At 36.9% G+C, this 19,362-nt stretch overlaps 1 protein-coding gene and 1 long non-coding RNA gene across 2 annotated transcripts; one reads left to right on the top strand and one right to left on the bottom strand.

Annotated features, from left to right (window-relative positions):
- Nucleotides 1–1,168: 1,168 nt before the first annotated feature.
- Nucleotides 1,169–5,970, bottom strand: LOC128535592 (uncharacterized). Its single transcript, XR_008361855.1, has 4 exons — nt 5,302–5,970; nt 5,082–5,220; nt 4,321–4,533; nt 1,169–1,347 (listed from the first exon to the last, which is right to left on the bottom strand). It is a non-coding gene; the product is annotated as an uncharacterized LOC128535592 (long non-coding RNA).
- A 342-nt stretch (nt 5,971–6,312) lies between these two features.
- Nucleotides 6,313–11,461, top strand: otx2b (orthodenticle homeobox 2b). Its single transcript, XM_053509590.1, has 4 exons — nt 6,313–6,467; nt 8,466–8,699; nt 9,389–9,540; nt 9,829–11,461. The coding sequence occupies exons 2-4, from the start codon at nt 8,603–8,605 to the stop codon at nt 10,450–10,452; spliced, it is 873 nt and encodes a 290-aa protein (XP_053365565.1). The 5' UTR covers nt 6,313–6,467; nt 8,466–8,602; the 3' UTR covers nt 10,453–11,461.
- Nucleotides 11,462–19,362: the final 7,901 nt, after the last annotated feature.

Consider the following 19,362-nt stretch of genomic DNA (forward strand, 5'->3'; position numbering starts at 1 on the left):
GGAGATTGCCAGAGTGTCACTCAAAACAACGTGGGGTTTGGACTGGGCACAAACAAGGAATGCTCAACCCACATGGGGGCTCGTCCTCAGCTCGCATGCTTTTCAAACTGGATGGAGGGTTAATTATATCACATAATTAAAGCATGATGGTGTGTGTGTGTGTGTGTTTGTGTGTGTGTGTGTGTGTGTGTGTGTGTGTGTGTGTGTGTGTGTGTGTGTGTGTGTGTGTGTGTCTGTCTGTCTGTCTGTCTGTCTGTGTGTGTGTTCAAAATGTGGGTTTGTGTTAAAAGATGAAAACAGATTATTTAAATGGGCTTCATCTATGAGCGGCATTTACATACATAGACTATCAGTTAAACATTTGGCCACACCTTCTAACTTCATTGTCTTTCCTGAGTTTTATTTTTATTTTTATTTACTACATCATAAAACAATACTGAAGGCATCCAAAATATGCAAAAATCCTCTTTTGGACAGTTGATATTGAGATGTGTCTGCTACTTATGCTCTGTAAAGCTTCATAACAGCTCCAAACTGAAATGCTGTAAATTGGTGATTTTTAAGGCTGATAAATCAGCAGCAGAGGTAAGTTTTTGTCTTGTTTTCCTGGGATGGTCTTTATGATGCTTGATTGGTTTTGAAAATGCACTTGACAATACTGTTTTTGCAAGAACTATTCCAGAACAACTGGCTGTTGTTGTTGTTGTTGTTGTTTACTTAACTGATGCCATATGTGTTACTTCATATATATATATATTTTATGCCTTCAGGTCTCACACTATATTTCTGGTCTTCTTTTGAGAGTCACAAATAGAGTTATGAGCAGTAATAATATAAATACATTTCTGAATATAAAGCTTACTTTATTATGTTGTGGCATGGTGCTGAGAAGAATGTAACTTAAATTAAGTAGAAAAGTTATGATATTACTCATCAGTAGTCAACAGAATTAACTTAAAAAAAATTTAAAAACAGTCAAAGTAAAGACATCTTTATAATAATTTTAAGTCGTGAAATAATATTTACTAAATTTTTTATGTGGTGTTTTTGTTCTTCACATATACCTGCTGTGCTCCACACACCTGTACCTCTAAGGGAAATCAGAGCAAGAAAAATAAGAAAGAAAGAAACTTATGTCCACAAACATGAATAGCCATTTCTTGTGCACACTTGGTGAATTTATTATGGGGATTTCACGCAAAATTTTACAATATAATATTTTTTAAACATGATCTTCTGGCCTTGCACACTACAATTCAAATCCAGGGGTTTACCAAATATGCTTGAACAAATCCAGCCCTCTGAGCTCCTGTGCCTTTGAACTTGGGGAAAAGGGTGAGCTCCACACTGCAGGGCAGGTTCGAACACACACACACACACACACACACAAACAAGGCAGGAACAGTTAAATACAGAAGGTATATACTGGAACTATTATTATTATTATTATTATTATTATTATTATTATTATTATTATTACTGAAGAAAACCTCATTGATCTTTCTACCACTGTGCATAGTTTGCCTACTTACACTGCTGACAGTGTTAAAGTGTGTTTAATTGCATCCATTTGTTTGTCACTTGGCTTTGGCGCAAATAACAGACAAACAATTAGGCTGTTGTAGTAATAACTGCTGCATATGAATGACAGGGAGAAAATTAGGCTTCCACTTAATTATTTTATTTTATTGAACAAAATTTAACCTAGAGAAATTATACAAATTATAAATAATATATATTTTGCAGGCCATGTGCAGAAAGGTATTCTTATTAAAAATACCATGAAGACTGCAAAAAAAACATTTTATGCATCATGATATTGTGTTTAGAGTTATTACTAATTATAATATTGTGTTTGGAGATATTATTAAGTTGTAATATGATGCAAACGTCCCTGGTTAGTCTGAATGATCATTTAGGTTGTTGCCGTATAAATACATAAATAAGCAAAGATTCATGAATAACCTGCATATATACAGTTTCAAAATATGATCACAGATCAGTAAGAAGTCACATAAAAATGAATCAATATTTAAGTCATTATAAAAACAGTATTTTTTTTTTAAATAATTGTTTTCATAAACTACATCAATTTACAACTAAAACACAAAACAAAATAATGTTATATGTACTTTTACATCTCTCTCTCTCTCTCTCTCTCTCTCTCTCTAGCCAGTGTAAATAATTCATTTCTCATTTTTCCTCCATCACCCTCCGATCTCCCATCACTGATTTCCTCAGACCGTGGAGCGTCTCGTTTAACTCCGTTTTAAGTTGTTCAACACCGGGAACACGTGGCACAGGGGAAATTAGGAATGTCAATAAGGATCAAACAGGCTCTTTTATTCACACTAATTACTCTGTGCAAATACACCTTCACGTTCAAGTGCTCCGCTCATTAAAGCAGTCTCTCTCTGCTATGCCATTTGAACATGTCACAATAATGAAACATCAGCATCACATTCAGGGAAATCCATCACCAGCGTGGCGTTGGACTCGATTACAGCAGTGGGATCACGGGCCGGAAATTCACTATTGTTGTCCCAGAGCTCATTATTTTCAAAACTGCTCAACTAACTCTGCGAGTGTAATGTATGGCAATCAGACTAGCCTTCTAAAGGTTACAGTCACATAACGTGGTGTGGGGCAATCTTTCTATTCCAATCAATCCGCCGGCAAACTCGAGTCCATGTCTTTGACTTTAGTTTTTCACTCAGGCTACTGGGTTTGTCAGTAACTTTTTTTCTGGCAGCTGCACTAGATTTGTGAACAGGTCACATTCTGCCTTATATCACATACACCATGCTGCTCACAACCATACACTTATTTGGTGTTTTGTTTCTGATGCAGCCTGAAAATCGTCTTCGGCCTGCGCTTATATTGAAGGTATGATATATTCATAATCTAATTATAATCATAATCATCTCCTTTCTTTTCAGTCCAGAATATCCCAAAGTCGGGTTTATGAACAGGCATTAAGTACTCCTGCTTCCTTACATTCCTCTCTTAAAATGTACTGTATTGGCTAGATTTGCGAAGTGAGTTTGTGTTTACATGCCTGTGTAAAAACGAGCTCTTTTTCAGTCTGTAAATTCTTTTTCATTCCCGACAGTAGGCATTTTGGGAAATATTTCTTTGTTATTGTTTTTGGTAATCCATTTGCCAAACTTTTGCATCTACACTGTGTGTGTGTGTGCGTGTGTGTGTGTGTGTGTGTGTGAGAGAGAGAGAGAGAGAGAGAGAGAGAAAGAGAGAGAGAGAGAGAGAGAGAGAGAGATTAAAAGCTTTAGAGGTGTCAGTGTCTCTAATGATCTCAGATTGGTACCCTACTATCATACAATTCCGGGAGGATTAATAGATGAGATGTTTAGGACGACCCAGGGGGATCTCGTTTTGCCTCACCTCTTAAAATCGAGTGCAATTTCATTTAAATGTATAACTTTTAACACAAGCCAATTCCTTTTTTTCAAACTTTAAATGAAATTTAAAAATCTGAGCCTAATTATTTATTATTTAGCTAAATATATATTGTTTATTAAGTGTATTATTATTATTATTAGTAGTAGTAGTAGTAGTAGTAGTAGTAGTATTAGTATTAATAATAATAATAATAATAATAATAATAATAACTAATTTGAATAAAAAAATAATATACTTGAATAATTAATTATTTGGATAGTTTAATCAGTTAAAAACGGTACATAATATATAAATAATTACATTGACTAAAACTAAACACAGGGTGCTGATGAGAAGGAACGCCTCTGCATTATTTATGCCGCTCGTAGCAGTTGCTCTTTTTTACTTAAATAAATTACAAGTCCTTCAAGGATCCAAAAATCCCCTCCGGACTCCGGGCGTTTGAGCGCTTGATAAATAATTGAACGGCTTTAAAGAGCGTCGCTGCCTCGTCAGGCGGAGCGACTGTTCTTCTCTACTGGAATCATTCCCACACAAAAGAGCTGCTCTCTATATGCTGTATATCCAGCAAAAAATCATGTACAACTCTTTTTATTATTATTATTAGTAGTAGTAGTTTTACTATTCTTAGTAGTAGTAGTAGTAGTAGTAATAGTATTTAACTATTATTTGCAACGTTTGCAATGTTTTAGTAAATCGTGCAAGTTTTTTCATTAAATATTTTTGTGTCATTTAATTTTATTAATGTTATTAATTAATTAGTGGCAGTTTATATGGAGATTTATGAAGATACTTTATTGTTTAGCTAATAAGCGTTTGTTAGACATTTAATAATTGTTTGAAATAAAATTCCTAAATGTTTCTGCTTTCTAAAAAAAAAAAAAGGTTGAATAATCTCACTTTCCGAAGGTGTTCGGATGTCCCTCTTTTGTTCCTCTTAAGATTTTTCAAAAATGTCAGTAGGGTTTTCTGCTGACAATCTGAACCCAGTCGTGGCTATAAAACTAATTTGTCTTCCATGTCCTGGCCAGCTGTAGGTACAGGGAACTTGTACGTCTGCTCTTGCAATCACTTTGAAAAAGTTTTCCTTAAAATATATTTCTTCAGTTACTTCTGCTGAGGGAAACAGACAGCATGGAAAAAGCAAAATCTGTTTGGCAGCATGTGCATGATTATTCAGTGACAGCATCGCTAGGCGTGTTCAAATACAGAGTTTGGTCAATGCTTTACGCAGTGCTTTCTGAGTGTCTCTGAAATGCCTGAAATGACAACTATGTGTTAAGATTATTTATGCAATCGAGAATTACTCCAAGGTGCAAGTGTAGTAAACATTTATACATTATTATACAAAAATTAAAAACACTGTCAACAACAACAACAACAAAATAATAATAATAATAATAATAATACAATCTAGCATTCTTATTATTTTGATGCGTATTTATATTGATATATATAACTAGATACTACTACTACTACTTCTACTACTACTACTACTACTACTACTAATAATAATAATAATAATAATAATAATAATAATAATATCATAATAATAATTATTATTATTGTTGGTATTATTATTATTATTATTATTATTATTATTATTATTATTATTATTATACATCGACACAAGAAAATTACATATTTTGTTTTGGACTGACCTGTTTAAAGTAAGTATGAATAGAAGATGAGCATTAATGTTCCTACATGTAACGTGCCATGCATTCAGATCCATGCATCCTTGTGACCAATGATGAGTGAAAGCTTATTTTCTATTACTCTGTTACTGTCGTTACATTACTGTAAAAGGATAAAAGATATTTAAATGTGTGTATGTCAATATTCCTCCAGAAATGTACTCGTGAGATTAATAAGCCTCACCTGTTTGTAGACAATCCTGCGCAGTTGTGTTTTGGTCAGATCCTCTGTTTTTTTGGCAGTTCTTAAGAGTATACGGTCTAACTGTTATGATCGTCTGTCTTCCAAAAAAAATCGTCCCAGATGCTCACAACGTTTTTTTCTTTACTTTAGAGAAGTGTTGCGTATACCCCTGTAGTTCATCCCTGCCTACTGCTTTCAGGTTTATCCAGCATGGCCCTAGTCCAGGGGCAGTCCATCTCCAGTCATCTGTTACATTTCGATGTATCAACTTGAGCACTTGCAGTGTGACCGTCATGTGGACGAGATGATTGTTTTAGGCAATTAAACCTCCTTAAATTCCTCTGACTGAGCGACACAATGCAGAGAAATGTGCAAAAGCGACTGCATTCACTGTTTGCGTTTTCTCCTTTTGCACCGTACCGTCTTTACGCGGTCTCTGGGATAATAAGGGGCTGAGTCTACTAGATTTTTTTCTCTCTCTCTCAGGATTGATAATTATTCGTGAGATTAAGAGTACACGCTTTGTCGTCACCTTTGCTTCTGTGTAAGTGCGCCCGTGAGCGTGATTCCCGCAAACACGCACATTAAATCACTAACACATAATATAAACACATAAATACATGAGACAGGCATCATGCTTCTCATACATACAATGAAGTTTCGTGTACATGACAGGCACCTAAAACATGTTAACTCGGTAAGGTTAGATATGGACTATTAAGATGGAAAGTTACGCACATTTGGACCCTCGAACGCAGTCCAGTGATGAGGTTCTCTGATTGGCTGAGGAGTTTGCGCGTCAAAAAGTAGCCTGCGACGTTTGTTTCGCTGCCAAGGGCCCGGTGAGGGGAGCCGCGTCCAGCCCGCGAGTCCCAGAGCCGCCTCTCCATTGGCCAGCGCGCTGTACAAATCACACACGGGCAAGTCCGCCTGAAGACCGGCCAATTATAACCGTACGCACTTTAATCTCCCTAAACGATTTCGTCTGCTGTCCGTTTAAGTCGAGCAGCTGAAGCTTTTAAGTTCCAGGATTCTCGTGTTTAGATGACGGTTTTGGTTAAAAGGGGGAAAAATCACCATAAATATTAAGGTAACAGTTGGATGTAGCCTGAATTATCGGACCTAATTTACACTCTGCAGATTACATCCAACAGAAGGCTTGCAGAGTAAGTAGTCAATTTTTTCTTTTTTTTCTTTTAAGCTACTAGTCAAGCTACTACTACTACTACTACTACTACTACTACTATTATTATTATTATTATTATTATTATTATTATTATTACCACCAATATGATTATTTTATGGTTTCGGGTTGTTTGGTGAAAGCGAGCATATTTTCTCTGTCACCTGTTTATGTTAACTGGTTCCCAAACTTCGGGGGGCCGTTAGTCGTTGGCTATATGTTAATCGTAGTTTTTCGACAGTCATGCTTTAATAATAGAATGTGTTTAAACATAGTTTCAGTCCACGTGTAAATCTGTTCTCTTGGCTGCTTAAGACACAGTGTGAAGTAAGCAAAATGAAGACAAAGGGCGATAATTACAGAAGCGTGAAAGACACAGAGCTACGTCAAAGCAAAACCTTTTCCATATTGACGTTTGGGATAAGAATAGGAACTTTCCGTTCGCTGCGCTTTGTATTCTATGCGATGCATTTGCTTAATGCAAAGTATTTAATTCGGTGACGCATAGACTATAATAAACAACGCAAGAGACAGGCCTAGATAAAATCGTGAATTTAACTGCAGTTGTAAATATGCAAATATGTATATACGTAGGCTATATACCATAATTAATCTCAATTATGTAAAGTTATAAATGTGTATAATGTTATGTGTTTGGACCAATATAGACTTTGGCATGAAATATGGAATAAGAGTGAATCTTGTGTATGCATGATAGAGCTAAGAGAGAGAGAGAGAGAGAGAGATTAATCAAGGTGGCCAAATGTTCAACTGTAGGTTCGGAGATTCAGCGTCCAGTAATTAGGGAAGCGCGTGCCATCAGGATTATATCGTTAATTTGTCAACAAAAATATTTATCATAATTAGTTCTTGGATGAGTTCATTAATATCGAGCGACTGTGCAACTGGTAGACAAGGCAAGTGACAGATTGAGCGAGAAAACCGTTGGATTAAAAAAAAAAAAAAAAGACTCAAACTCCTGGATAAGTTAGGAAGCCTTCCAGGTGGGGTCGCGTTTTAAAATAACTGTTGCTAATTAGGCAAGATGAGAAATGCCAAATAAAATTACTTATGTGAAAATTATTGAATTCAATTACGAAAAGTTTTATAATTTTGCCGTTCAGATTTCGTTTATTGGGAATTGACCTATATGATGCAAGGCATCCCTTAAGTACCCTATTACCGCGAATAAACATTTGTCTTTTGGGTAGACTTGAGAACGTTTAATTTCTAAGACAAGTTTTTTTATCCTTTGATGTGGTCCATTGCTTATAATAGCAAAATGCCTGGCTTCTTCACCTTCTAACCCCAAAGCACTTCAAATAATCTCAAACCTCGAATCCAATTACAGAGGCTCTGAACTGGGTGTTAGTTGTGAACAAATTTTACTAACGACTCGTTAACCACTGGTAGGTAAGTCTAGTCAAATCAATCACATTTCGATTTACAGGAATACTAGGGAGCACTAAAACACCTAATTATGAATGCATACAGTAATTTAATGGCTGAGGAGGGAGCAATGAGGTTCTCCCTCATTGTTACTTGTTCTTCTTGCTAGGGGGCTTTTGTTATCGGCCTTATTTATCGGTCCAACAGCGGCCTTTGTTGCCACAAATGGTCTCCAATCAATTCCCTTATGCCGAAGACAATTAGCCTGGTCCCTATGCAAATCGACATTCTTGCCTCATGTATACATTAGCACGACTATGTTTTGTGCATCGCGGGACTTGTTGCAATTAGATGTTACTTTTGGGGGGATAGATGGGGAGTATAGGTAAGGGGGCAGGGATGGTGGGGTGTGTTGGGATGGTGGGGTGTGTGGGAGTGTTGAGATGAGTCTTGCTCACTTCATGAGGACAGCTGGAGATCTACAGTGGCTTTAAGAGCGCAGCTGCGGCGTGCACGCGCTTTATTTTGTGTTAAGTCCCGATTGCAGTCGGAGCGCTGGGTTCATTCACTAACTACGCCTTGTCTATTTCAGAACTTCTATCCTTGTCTCTGTGATTTTGGACCAGGATTTGGGATCCACTTCTACTGAAGCCTCGGGACAAAAGAGGTGCGAAAGAAGAAGCCTTCTTCAGTATTTGCTCCAACTTTACCTCCGCGACCATCTTTAGCATGATGTCGTATCTTAAGCAACCGCCTTACCCGGTTAACGGGCTAAGTTTAACCACGTCCGGTATGGACCTTCTGCATCCGTCTGTGGGATATCCAGGTCAGTTACAAAGATTCACCTGCCTTTGCAGTGTCAGATATAAAAGTCGGTATTTTTCTAACTTCCATAAAGTTGATCTGCTTGATTTCAATACTCTATGCGGCCTATATTCTCCCTCCTGCAACGGTTACAGTCGTTTCTTTATACCAGTTACCCCTTGTAATGTTTTATTTTATAATGCTTTACAACTTGTATGGAGTTATGATTAAGTTATTTAGGCTCATATTCACAACATCGCTGTAGCTAATGCATAGTCAATTTTTTTTTATTGTAAATTATTCTAATTTCTAATTTCTAAATTCTAACATCAGCTGATCACTCCGAATTGTTGAGACCTTAAAAATGATTTAATATGTGTAATATTAACAAGTAATATGTGATCGAATAAACTATGTAAATAGAAGCAAATAACAAAATATTTTTTTTTAAATAAATTATACATATATAATATGGTTTGACAATCCACTTTATCCAATAGAATAACAAATCGTATGGTTCTTTCTATCATATATAGCAAATATTATGCTTCAGGCGATGTTATGAAACTTATGTAACTATTTAAACAAGTCGGTGTTGCCAATTTGCTTTTAGGACCCTATAAGCTATAAATGATGGCCTGTTTGTTACTGCCAAAGTTTATGTTGGCGTGCCTTCAACATCGCGGACATTTTGTGTTTTATTGGAAACAGCTACTCCTCGAAAGCAGCGTCGGGAAAGAACAACGTTCACTCGGGCTCAGCTCGACGTGCTCGAGGCGCTGTTCGCTAAAACGCGCTACCCAGACATCTTCATGCGCGAGGAGGTGGCCCTGAAAATCAACCTGCCGGAGTCCCGTGTGCAGGTCAGTTGTTCTTCACAAAATAACAGAGTATATAGTATATAGTTATAACAGTAGTGACAACGTATTTGTCATATTCTATATTTCGTTAAAATATATTTAAGTATAGAAATCAGCACATCATAGAATAATTTCCTAGTGTCTATGTTCATTAAGCCAAAAATAAAATTATTTTGAAAGTAGAAATATTGTGATATTAAATCTGAAAAATTCAAGCTATTAATGACACGCACAGTAAATTAGCCACTATTGAAACACTGTGTTTCTAAGGGTCATCTTTCTTTATGCCAGGTTTGGTTCAAAAATCGGCGCGCAAAATGCCGACAGCAACAACAGCAGCAGCAAAACGGTGGCCAGAACAAAGTGCGCCCGGCCAAGAAGAAGAGCTCCCCGGCGCGAGAGGCGAGCTCAGAGAGCGGCGCTAGCGGTCAGTTCACGCCGCCCTCGAGTACCTCAGTACCCGCTATATCCAGCACGGCAGCACCCGTGTCCATTTGGAGCCCGGCGTCCATCTCGCCGTTGTCGGAAGTGCTCTCCACCTCCTCGTCGTCGTCGTGCATGCAGCGCTCGTACCCGATGACCTACACACAGGCTACATCCGGTTACGGCCAAGGCTACGCGGGCTCAGCGTCTTACTTTGGTGGCATGGAGTGCGGCTCATACCTGGCGCCCATGCACCACCAGCTGTCGGCGCCAGCAGCCTCCACTCTCAGCCCCATGAGCACCAGCGCCGTGACCAGCCACCTGAACCAACCGTCCGCTCAGGGCTACGGCGCCTCGGGCCTCGGTTTCAACTCCGCTGCTGCAGACTGCCTGGACTACAAAGATCAAACATCCTCTTGGAAGCTCAACTTCAACGCTGACTGCTTGGATTACAAAGATCAGACTTCCTCCTGGAAGTTTCAGGTGTTGTGAGAAAAGCAAACAGGGTTTTTTTTTTTTCTAAACAAAAAAATCTAAAAGACTAGACAAGACGCACTGCATACCTGCCATCCTTCAGAAATCAGACCTAAATTTCGTGAGGTGGATGAGTTGCTCTGCGCCTGCCTCGAGCTAGTCTCTGCTGTTTCTAAATAACAAGTAAATTATGTAAATGGTCCAGGAGTCACATAAAAGCGCATAGACAAGATATGACCACAAGCTGTTATTTAAGGAAAAAAGAACCCCAACAAACTTGTAATAAGTTAGTTCACAGCCATGGAACAAATTCCTACCCATGAAAAGAGGAGATGACAAACATGTTAAAAGAATACAGTTTATAAGTAAAGTGTCTGGAACGCGCAGCCTTCTGCATCCGAAACCTCTTACAGCACGCCGACTTATGTCCATGTTGGCCAAACGAGAGACACTTCCATCAGGACAATGTGAACAGAAGAGAGAATGAGTGTGTGTGTGTGTGTGTGTGCGTGCGTGTGCTGAACGCCCCCAGGGCGACCTGGATGCACTACTTTATTTAAGAAAAAGTGTTTATAAGGAATCAATATGTAGTTTTTAAGAGACAATCAATGTGTGTCTTATATAAATGGTACATGTGTTTTTTTTAATCTGTGCTAGCCTTCGAAACTGTGATCTGTTGTAACTGTATGCAATTTGTGAGCTCCCTCGCAACCGCGAAAACTCGGCTGTGATTTTAATAGATTTTTCATTCTATTTCTTTGAAGCAAAACATTTACGATATTATATTAGTCACTTATGGATTTAATTTGAGCAAACCTTTTAAAAGACAAATCTGCTGAATTTGTTAAAAACCCAAAAAGTGGGTATTCCCTTCCACGGATCTCCTTTTGATCTTTATTGACCGACTGTAGAGGATTTCCAACGCGTATCTTAAACCTGTCTGGAGTAGTAATGTGGTCGCACAATTGCAGAGAACATTAATAAACGATTTCACATTTGACTCAATAATAAAAGTGATTTATTCTGACTGAAGAAATATGTAAAATAAATAAATAACTGTTCAAGCGCGCGGTTTGTGAGTGTATGTGTGTGCATAAGTGCGCGTGCGTGTGTGTGAGTGCGCGCGCGCTCGCAACTGGGGAAAGTTTTTTTTTTTTTGCAATGTCCACACATGCATGTGTGAAGAATATTTTAAATGCCAATTTATTCAAAATCTATTATAATTTGTCTTCCACCCAGAATATTTTTGTCGATGATTAATTTAAACGAATTATAGAAAAACAAGGCGATTACTTTCTTTACCTAGCTTTTAATAATTCAATTATAAATTAATAATTATTCATTGGTAAATGTTTATTTTAGTTTTCTTACTCGTTTTAATGTAAAGATTTTTGACTTCTGGGGAACAGAGCTTTAAAGTCACCTTATATTTCCACTGAACCGTATTATTAAAATTATAATTATTATTTAATTAAAAAAAATGTATAGTTTGTAGTGCAAAAACTACCCTATAAGTAAAATATGTTTTAATAAGTAGTTTCCACTAATAAAAATGTTAGTTGCTACTATGCAGACTTCTATAAATCCACCTAACGGGAAAAAGCCTCGTGTGTATGGTGTAATGGGGTTTTAATGGGTTTTTTCAATTAAACGTATCTCTCCACTAGCCAAGTGTACTCATACTTTAATTATTTTGCATTGTGAAGCCGTCTGGTTTCCGGTCCTTCCGCTTTAAGAGCCGTGGCACCGGGAATGGGCGTCTTGGGAAAGTGGCTCTAATCCGTGCCTCAAAGAGCCGCTAATCCCGCTATTTCTGCGCCGGGTTTTCTACAGGGCAGAGGGCACAGCGGGCACATTCAGACCCGCTACACACGAGCTTGTACAGGAAATACTAATAAAATAAATAAATAAAATCTAAACGTGGAGTGTGATTTGCCCGAATTACGTCGTGACCGAAGTTGTACACTGAATTTAAAGGACAGCAGTTGAGACGTCGGACATGGCCTCGTATGGCCAAGAGTGAACAGACTGAACTAGACAAAGGTAAAAGTAGTATAGATAATATAATAAATAAAACAAAGTTAGTGCTTTTTAAATTTAAAAAAATATATTTTAAAAGAACTCAGTCTTTTATTGGTGCCTTGTGCGTTATTATATAATATAACCCATGTTTTCCCCTCATTTCATCATTTTCTTTTGTTTCAATCAAACTCGGTTTACAGAAAGGTGCTGGAACAAAGACGCCATGGAGTGCCTGAGCTGCTCAATGGCAAAGAGTCAGAGAGAGAATGGTGAAGAGTCCTATAGAAAATATAAAGAACTTGTGGTCAAATGCATTCTAAAGTATAGCCTACTGGAAAGCAAAGTGAGAGGGGCAGTAAAATGACTCGACGTGCTCTGCGCCAATAAATGTGAGCAGCTGAACATTCAATTACCCTGCTTGACATTGCCAATAATCTCCCTTTCATTTGCGTCCTTACCAACGACACGGTCATTAAAAAGCATGACTTGAAATAATCCAAACGTTAAGATGTTGCCCAAAGCGAATCGTTCGTTTTTCTTTCTCCAGAAAAAAGGGAGAAAAGGGATGGGTGATGTCCATCAGTGAATATTCCAGTAACAAGAAACTGAGTTCTCTCAAATCCACTGAATTCAAGCGCATTCGTTTTACATGAAATAGGCTAGTCCATATTCTTTAAACGACCATGACCTCATGAATAACTTACCCAAGGAAAAATATAAATGTCCTTCATACACTGTCGCATGATTCCACATTTCAATAAAGTTGGAGTGCAGCACAAAATGTAACCTTCTACAGACATTTAGGGTGTTTAGGGTTGGTTTAGGGTGAAATTAAATAATACATACGAGAACAAAGACAAGCCAAAATGCGCATATAAATGAGGAATAACATCCGATCTGCTTCAATCGTTTACTGCAAATCACATGAATTCTGTACTGCTGATCAACAAGAACGGTTGATTTTTACAAGCAGGTTGGGCAAGCCTTTTTGTTAAGTAGCCTAGACGATTGCTTGTCTTCGAAAATCGAAAATCTTATTAATTGTAACTTATTATCGCTTTATCAAAATCTATTATTCATGTAAAATCTTAATACAATCGAAAACATTCAATCATACTGTACTAAAACATGTACAGCTTACATACAATTGCACTTAAATTGCCTTGTCAAATTGATTTATATGTAGGCAATATTATATAAAAAAAATATGTAGGCTAATTAGAGATAAGATCATATATAAGAACATTTATTCTTCCTGACATGTACTCAATTTTAGATGTTTATTAAACTCCTGTTTAATTGTATTCCATTATGTGATATTAAGAAATGAGAACACAAACAACGCGGTTTTGAAAACTGTTTTGCCTGAGTAACCGAGTTATACTGGTCAACATCTCGTTGTTCTATTAAAAGCTGATTAGTCTGTATCTAGGTCAGTTGTGACAGTTGCTGCTTTTGTATAGTGACAGACGTGTGTCAGTTGTATCAACTGTTAAACTGCTAATTGATTTCTTTGTGACAGTTAAGTGAGAACACACCCCTTTTCCCAAAGCAGTTTATACAGAGTAAAACTACCTTTTTCTTTAGTAATCTAAAATCTGAATTCGATTTTGTACACTTCAAAAGATTGAAGATTTTTGTAGAGTGACTGATATGTTCAGTTTGATCGCGTATTCAAATTTTGAAAGTCCAAATAAAGGACAAAAACCTTTATTTGAACTTTAACATGTCTATCAGTCGTGTCTTTAGAGATAGGCATAAATCATTTTCGGCCACACACAATACGATGAGTCCAGGGGTTTTAACTTTGAGATTGTTGCTGTTTTAAGAGTGCAGAAGTCACCCATGGATCAGACACGGCCCAAACCTAGGGGCCTCCAGTCCCGCAGAGAGCGTCTTTCTTTTTTAATTAAGGACAACGCGGCCCTAGAGGAACATGTGGGGCTCTGCTCTAATCCGCACCCCGCGTTCGTTACTGTGTTGGACTAAACAACGGCCCTCTGTTCTTTCAGCACTCACCGATCAGCCAACTTTCTTGGCCAAGTCCGAGAAAGCGACAACGTACGCGTAAGAAGCGCGATTTAAAATAATCAAGTGGTGCAGTTGTTTACAGCTGAAGGGAAGTTATTCGATTAGTAATCAGCGTTGTCAGCCTGAATGCTCACTAAAGAAATTCTGAAAAATTCCACTAATGCATCAGACACACATAGTACACCTATAAATTAATAAATGATTTCAGCAAATATTGTTTATTAAAGTTTCAATAACAGTTTTTATTGTAAATATGTGTGAATAGTTAGTTCAGCAACAACAATAATAATAATAATAATAATAATAATAATAATAATAATAATTAAACTATTATCATCATTGTCAACAGAGCAAAGTTTCTTAATCCAGAAAAAATTATCAAGAAAACTATTGGAGAAACACAGCTAATGCACTATGCAAAAGTTCATGAAACCCCTCCATGAAAAAAAATAACAAATAATTTCTCATTAGTGAGTCTGAGCAATTGTAGGAGTTGCAGCCCTCCACAAGGCATACTTTAGGGACCTGTCATTAGCCCAATTAGGAAGGTGCTCAAGAGGCAGCCTTACCCATCATTTACCTGTCTAATGACCTCTCTCACACCCTTAATCTCCTGCAAATAATGCACTTGTGAGAAAAATGTAACAGAGACTGGAAAATAATTAGGTGACAGCATGGGCCTGGTGTATGTCTCTCAGACTTCACCTGCTGTACTGACTGTGTGCTGTTTATATGATTTAGAACAATTTACAGGATTTTGTTTAGACCTTCCAAATTTTATAAATAAAAACTAACAATTAATAGATCTGACATCACTGAGACCACTGTATGCCTTATTTATAGACTAAGCTTGGGTAATGTGGGACACTTAAGCATGGCTTTGCCTATTCCATGCTGTAAACAATATCAAGTCAAGTTCATATTGCTAAAAGATAAAAATCATATAATTTTGATGTAAGGTCACAGCCAGGCGAGGTCAATATGCACACCCGGTGCTACACTCATAAAAATCAAGGTAAGCTGAATTATTTAGGGTTTAATATAAAGATTACAAAGCTGACTTGAAGTATTAAATATTGAATATTATAAGCTCTTCAAATGGAGGCAAGATATTTTATGGAGCGTGTATTTGGTTACCATATTTACACATAACTTATAATATAAAAGCCTACTAGACAAAATGACATTAAACCAAAAAAAATTATTTCAGTAAAGCATTCAGCAATTGCACCTAAATGTTAAAAATATATGTATAAAAATATATGTATAAACTCTTATATTATGTTTTGGCTTACTATCCATTCCAGTGCATTAAGTCATCTTGTTTGTAATGTCATAAATGGTCAAAACAAATGGAAAAAAAATATATACTTTTATACACAGTCTCGATTTCTGTGTTTTTCTGTCACTAATTAAAAATTTACACTGCAAAAATGAATGCATTCCTGATTGCTGGTTGTGGCAAGACTCTAGATTCACTCCAACGCTGCTCATGAAACAGAACTTACAGGTGAATGAACAAACATGAGTGCTCTGTAAAATGTAAAATTATATTCCATATCCCCACAAATCCGTGTTACATTCTCCCTCCTCACATCTCAGGTTCCATCCTGACAGTGTAATTAGTCCACAGGCTCCTAATTGTTTGGGGATAAAGCAATGACCTGCTTAAGGGAAAAGTTAATCCTAATCAAAGACATCTGAGCACTTGATCATGTAGGTGAGAGCTGTGTAACTATTACTGAGCTTAGAGTCACCAAGGTTTGCCTTAGGTTTTACTAATTGTTCTAAATCTATATAATTATATATAATCTGTATTATTTATCCAACTATTTTTTCATAATCACAAAATAAAAAAAATAATAGCTAAATTTACACATTTTAATGTTACCAAATAGGTTAAAATGTCAAATATATTAAAAGCATCTAGTGAATGTGTTATGTTAAAAGTGTTTGTTAATGTGTAATTTTTGCTACAGTACAAACAGTTAGCTCAAAGATACCGAAAATAGATGGATCCAGGGATAAAAAAAATTCATTTCATATGCTTGACAACTTTCCAATTGTCAATATAGTTTTAGGTAAATAATTAGCTTACAGTTAAAAGAACCTGTAATAAGCCGTACATAATATTTTGGACAAATCAACCTCATGTCCTCTCACATATTCCTGTATGTGCTAGTTTTAAATGCGTCAGAATAGAGTCATAACAAGCATCAAGAGATTCTTGTTCATTTGAGTCAAGTTTGGCCCAACATCTCCTGGCCTACATGTTTAATGTAGGCTGGCATTCGAACAGCGTGTGCCACACCAGCCGTTTGGCCACTTGTTATTATGCCACTTAGACAAAAGGGCTATTTATTGCAAGTTGCACAGCCCCAGGGCAGGCAGTGAATTTAGGGTGGAAGCAGGTGGGGGTATTATGGAGCAAATCTGGCAGACTTTAGACTAGCAGACTCACTTCACTCAAGTGGTGTGTATCGCATTCAGCAATGTAAACTTGTTTCGGTTTACATATATATTTATAACTTTTGGGCTCAGTAGTAATATTTAAAAAAGAATAAAAATAATAATCAAACAAACAAACATACAAATAAATAAATAAAAACTCTTACTTCCAAAAATGCATGTAGAAAACGTAAGGTAGATATCGGCACCACATCCAGTCCTCTGGCTGTATATCATTTAAATTAAATCTGATATCTTTAATAGAAACTTTTTAGAAACCAGTTTAGCTCCCTTAAATTTAGAGGTGCATGGAAGTTGCGCTTCTTTTTCTGAACAAGAATGTAAATTGAGTAGAACCTTAGTTGTTGTTTTTTTTTTTTGCACAATGAGCTCTAACATTCAACTGCTTCTCTTTACAATAGGGGAGACTCTCTGGCTCAGAGTAACAATTCTGAGCTACAGATAATTAAACATTAAAGAGTTGCAGACAAAATGGTGTTTAAAATGTATAGCTCAGCTTGAATAAAAATGCCTTAGTTAATACTTTGAATGCTTTTCATCATGTATACTGCAAGAAATTATATTCAGCTCATTCCTAAGAACATGGGTCAAGGTCAAATGACCCTTAGTACTGCTAGCCTCTGTATGCAGCTACAGGCAGCTTGTCGTCTCAGACAGACCTTGAGTTCTTTTGTTAAAGGCTTATAGATATCATTTGACATTGTAGAGATGGGGAAAAAACTGGTCCAGTGTAAATATAACCAAATTGAGTTGATCTCTCTGTTTTGTTCCGTGTGCGGTCACTGTGCAGTTTCATTGACTTCTTGGTTCCAGCGGGAGTCCAGAATATCAGAAGAGGTCAAGCCAGAGTCTCTGGGGAGAGACAGGTTTAACCTCTCATTTCCCTTTAAAATGACTTATCACATCTCAAGCTTCATTGCACTGCATATGGTAGTTGAATTGTCTGGGCATACAGGCATTCATATTGGATGCGTGAATCAAAAAGAATCAGCCCATAAAATCTGTGAAAGGCTTTTTTAACTGGTTGATAGTGGATCCACATGAGTACTTGTTTAAAGTACAATATTAATATAGAAAATCTGTAAAGCACACTCATTGCATTAATGGAATAAACACGCTTCTCATCATGTGCACTCAAGAGAAACATGTCTCGTTAATGCACAATCATTGTGTGTTTGTACAACATTCACTGTTGTTGAATCTGGTCTGTACACTCAATACACTCTGTTCATCAATACACTCACTGTATGCTATTGAGATGTGTGTTCATTGCTCATTCTGTCATGGCAATGTCATGTTGGTAACTCCTAACTGCACTTTTGTTAGAAGGCAGTTGTCCAGCCTGTTTTCATTATTCCAAACACACATTTCAACCTGCTATTATTGTGTTAATAGAGACAGTATCCACTGGACTTGTAAAAAACAGGCAATCAATGCTTCATTAACTGAAGCATCTATAACTGGCCAGTATTTGTATTTGGTGATTAATGATTTTGATAAGTAATTTGTTGAAGTGTAAATAAAACGTGAAGCCTGTGTATCTTTTAGATTTCTATATACAGGCCAAAGCTATAAACAGAACTGTGATATAATGACTATGGACATTATTGGTCTAAGCCAAATGAGAAATTCACAATTTTTACACCACTTTATTAAAGACATGGTCGAAGGTTATCATACCAGCTCTCTTTACTAGGAAGCACTTTTTTCTAATGAGACTCGACTGTAATTAATGTGACACACTTGCTTAAATGCTGAATGTTTAAAAAAAAATGCTGCAGCTGTGCACATCTTACTTTTTATTCTTTAGAGTTATTGCAGTACATTTAATATTTTGTTCATCACATGCATACTGCTGTATGTTTATGCTATCTGACAATTCACCTTTTTATTATTATTATTACACTATTTTCTCTGCAAGTGTGCGCAGTCATGCTTAATGCATGACTGTCACAAAGTCAGTGCATGTGTCCTTGTATGTGTATGTGTCTGTGCATGCACTTATGAGGTTACACAGGCCACCAGGGCTCCAAATGGGTTAATAGGAATCTTGGTTATATGACTAAAATGAAACAGTGTCAGCTTTAGATTTGGCAGTGACTGCCCCCAAGCCCACAAGCAGGACCTCACATTCATGCTGACCCTGTTGGATGACACTCGACTCTGCACATCCCTGAATCAAACAGCACAATCTGCCACACTGTGTGGTTTCACATCTGCTAATCCCATTATTGAATCAGTTAACCAAGAGTGATCAAGTCTGTGCAAAAAGTGGAACTTTTGCAATGTGACATGTCATATCTCCTTCTATCTATGTAAGGATATACTATAATGTATGCACATAAATGTCAACACCTTGAAAATGAGTTCTATTACTTTTTTGTGGACACATGAATAAACGTTATA

The sequence above is a fragment of the Clarias gariepinus genome, chromosome 13, assembly GCF_024256425.1.
Source record: "Clarias gariepinus isolate MV-2021 ecotype Netherlands chromosome 13, CGAR_prim_01v2, whole genome shotgun sequence".
Taxonomy (NCBI): Eukaryota; Metazoa; Chordata; class Actinopteri; order Siluriformes; family Clariidae; genus Clarias; species Clarias gariepinus.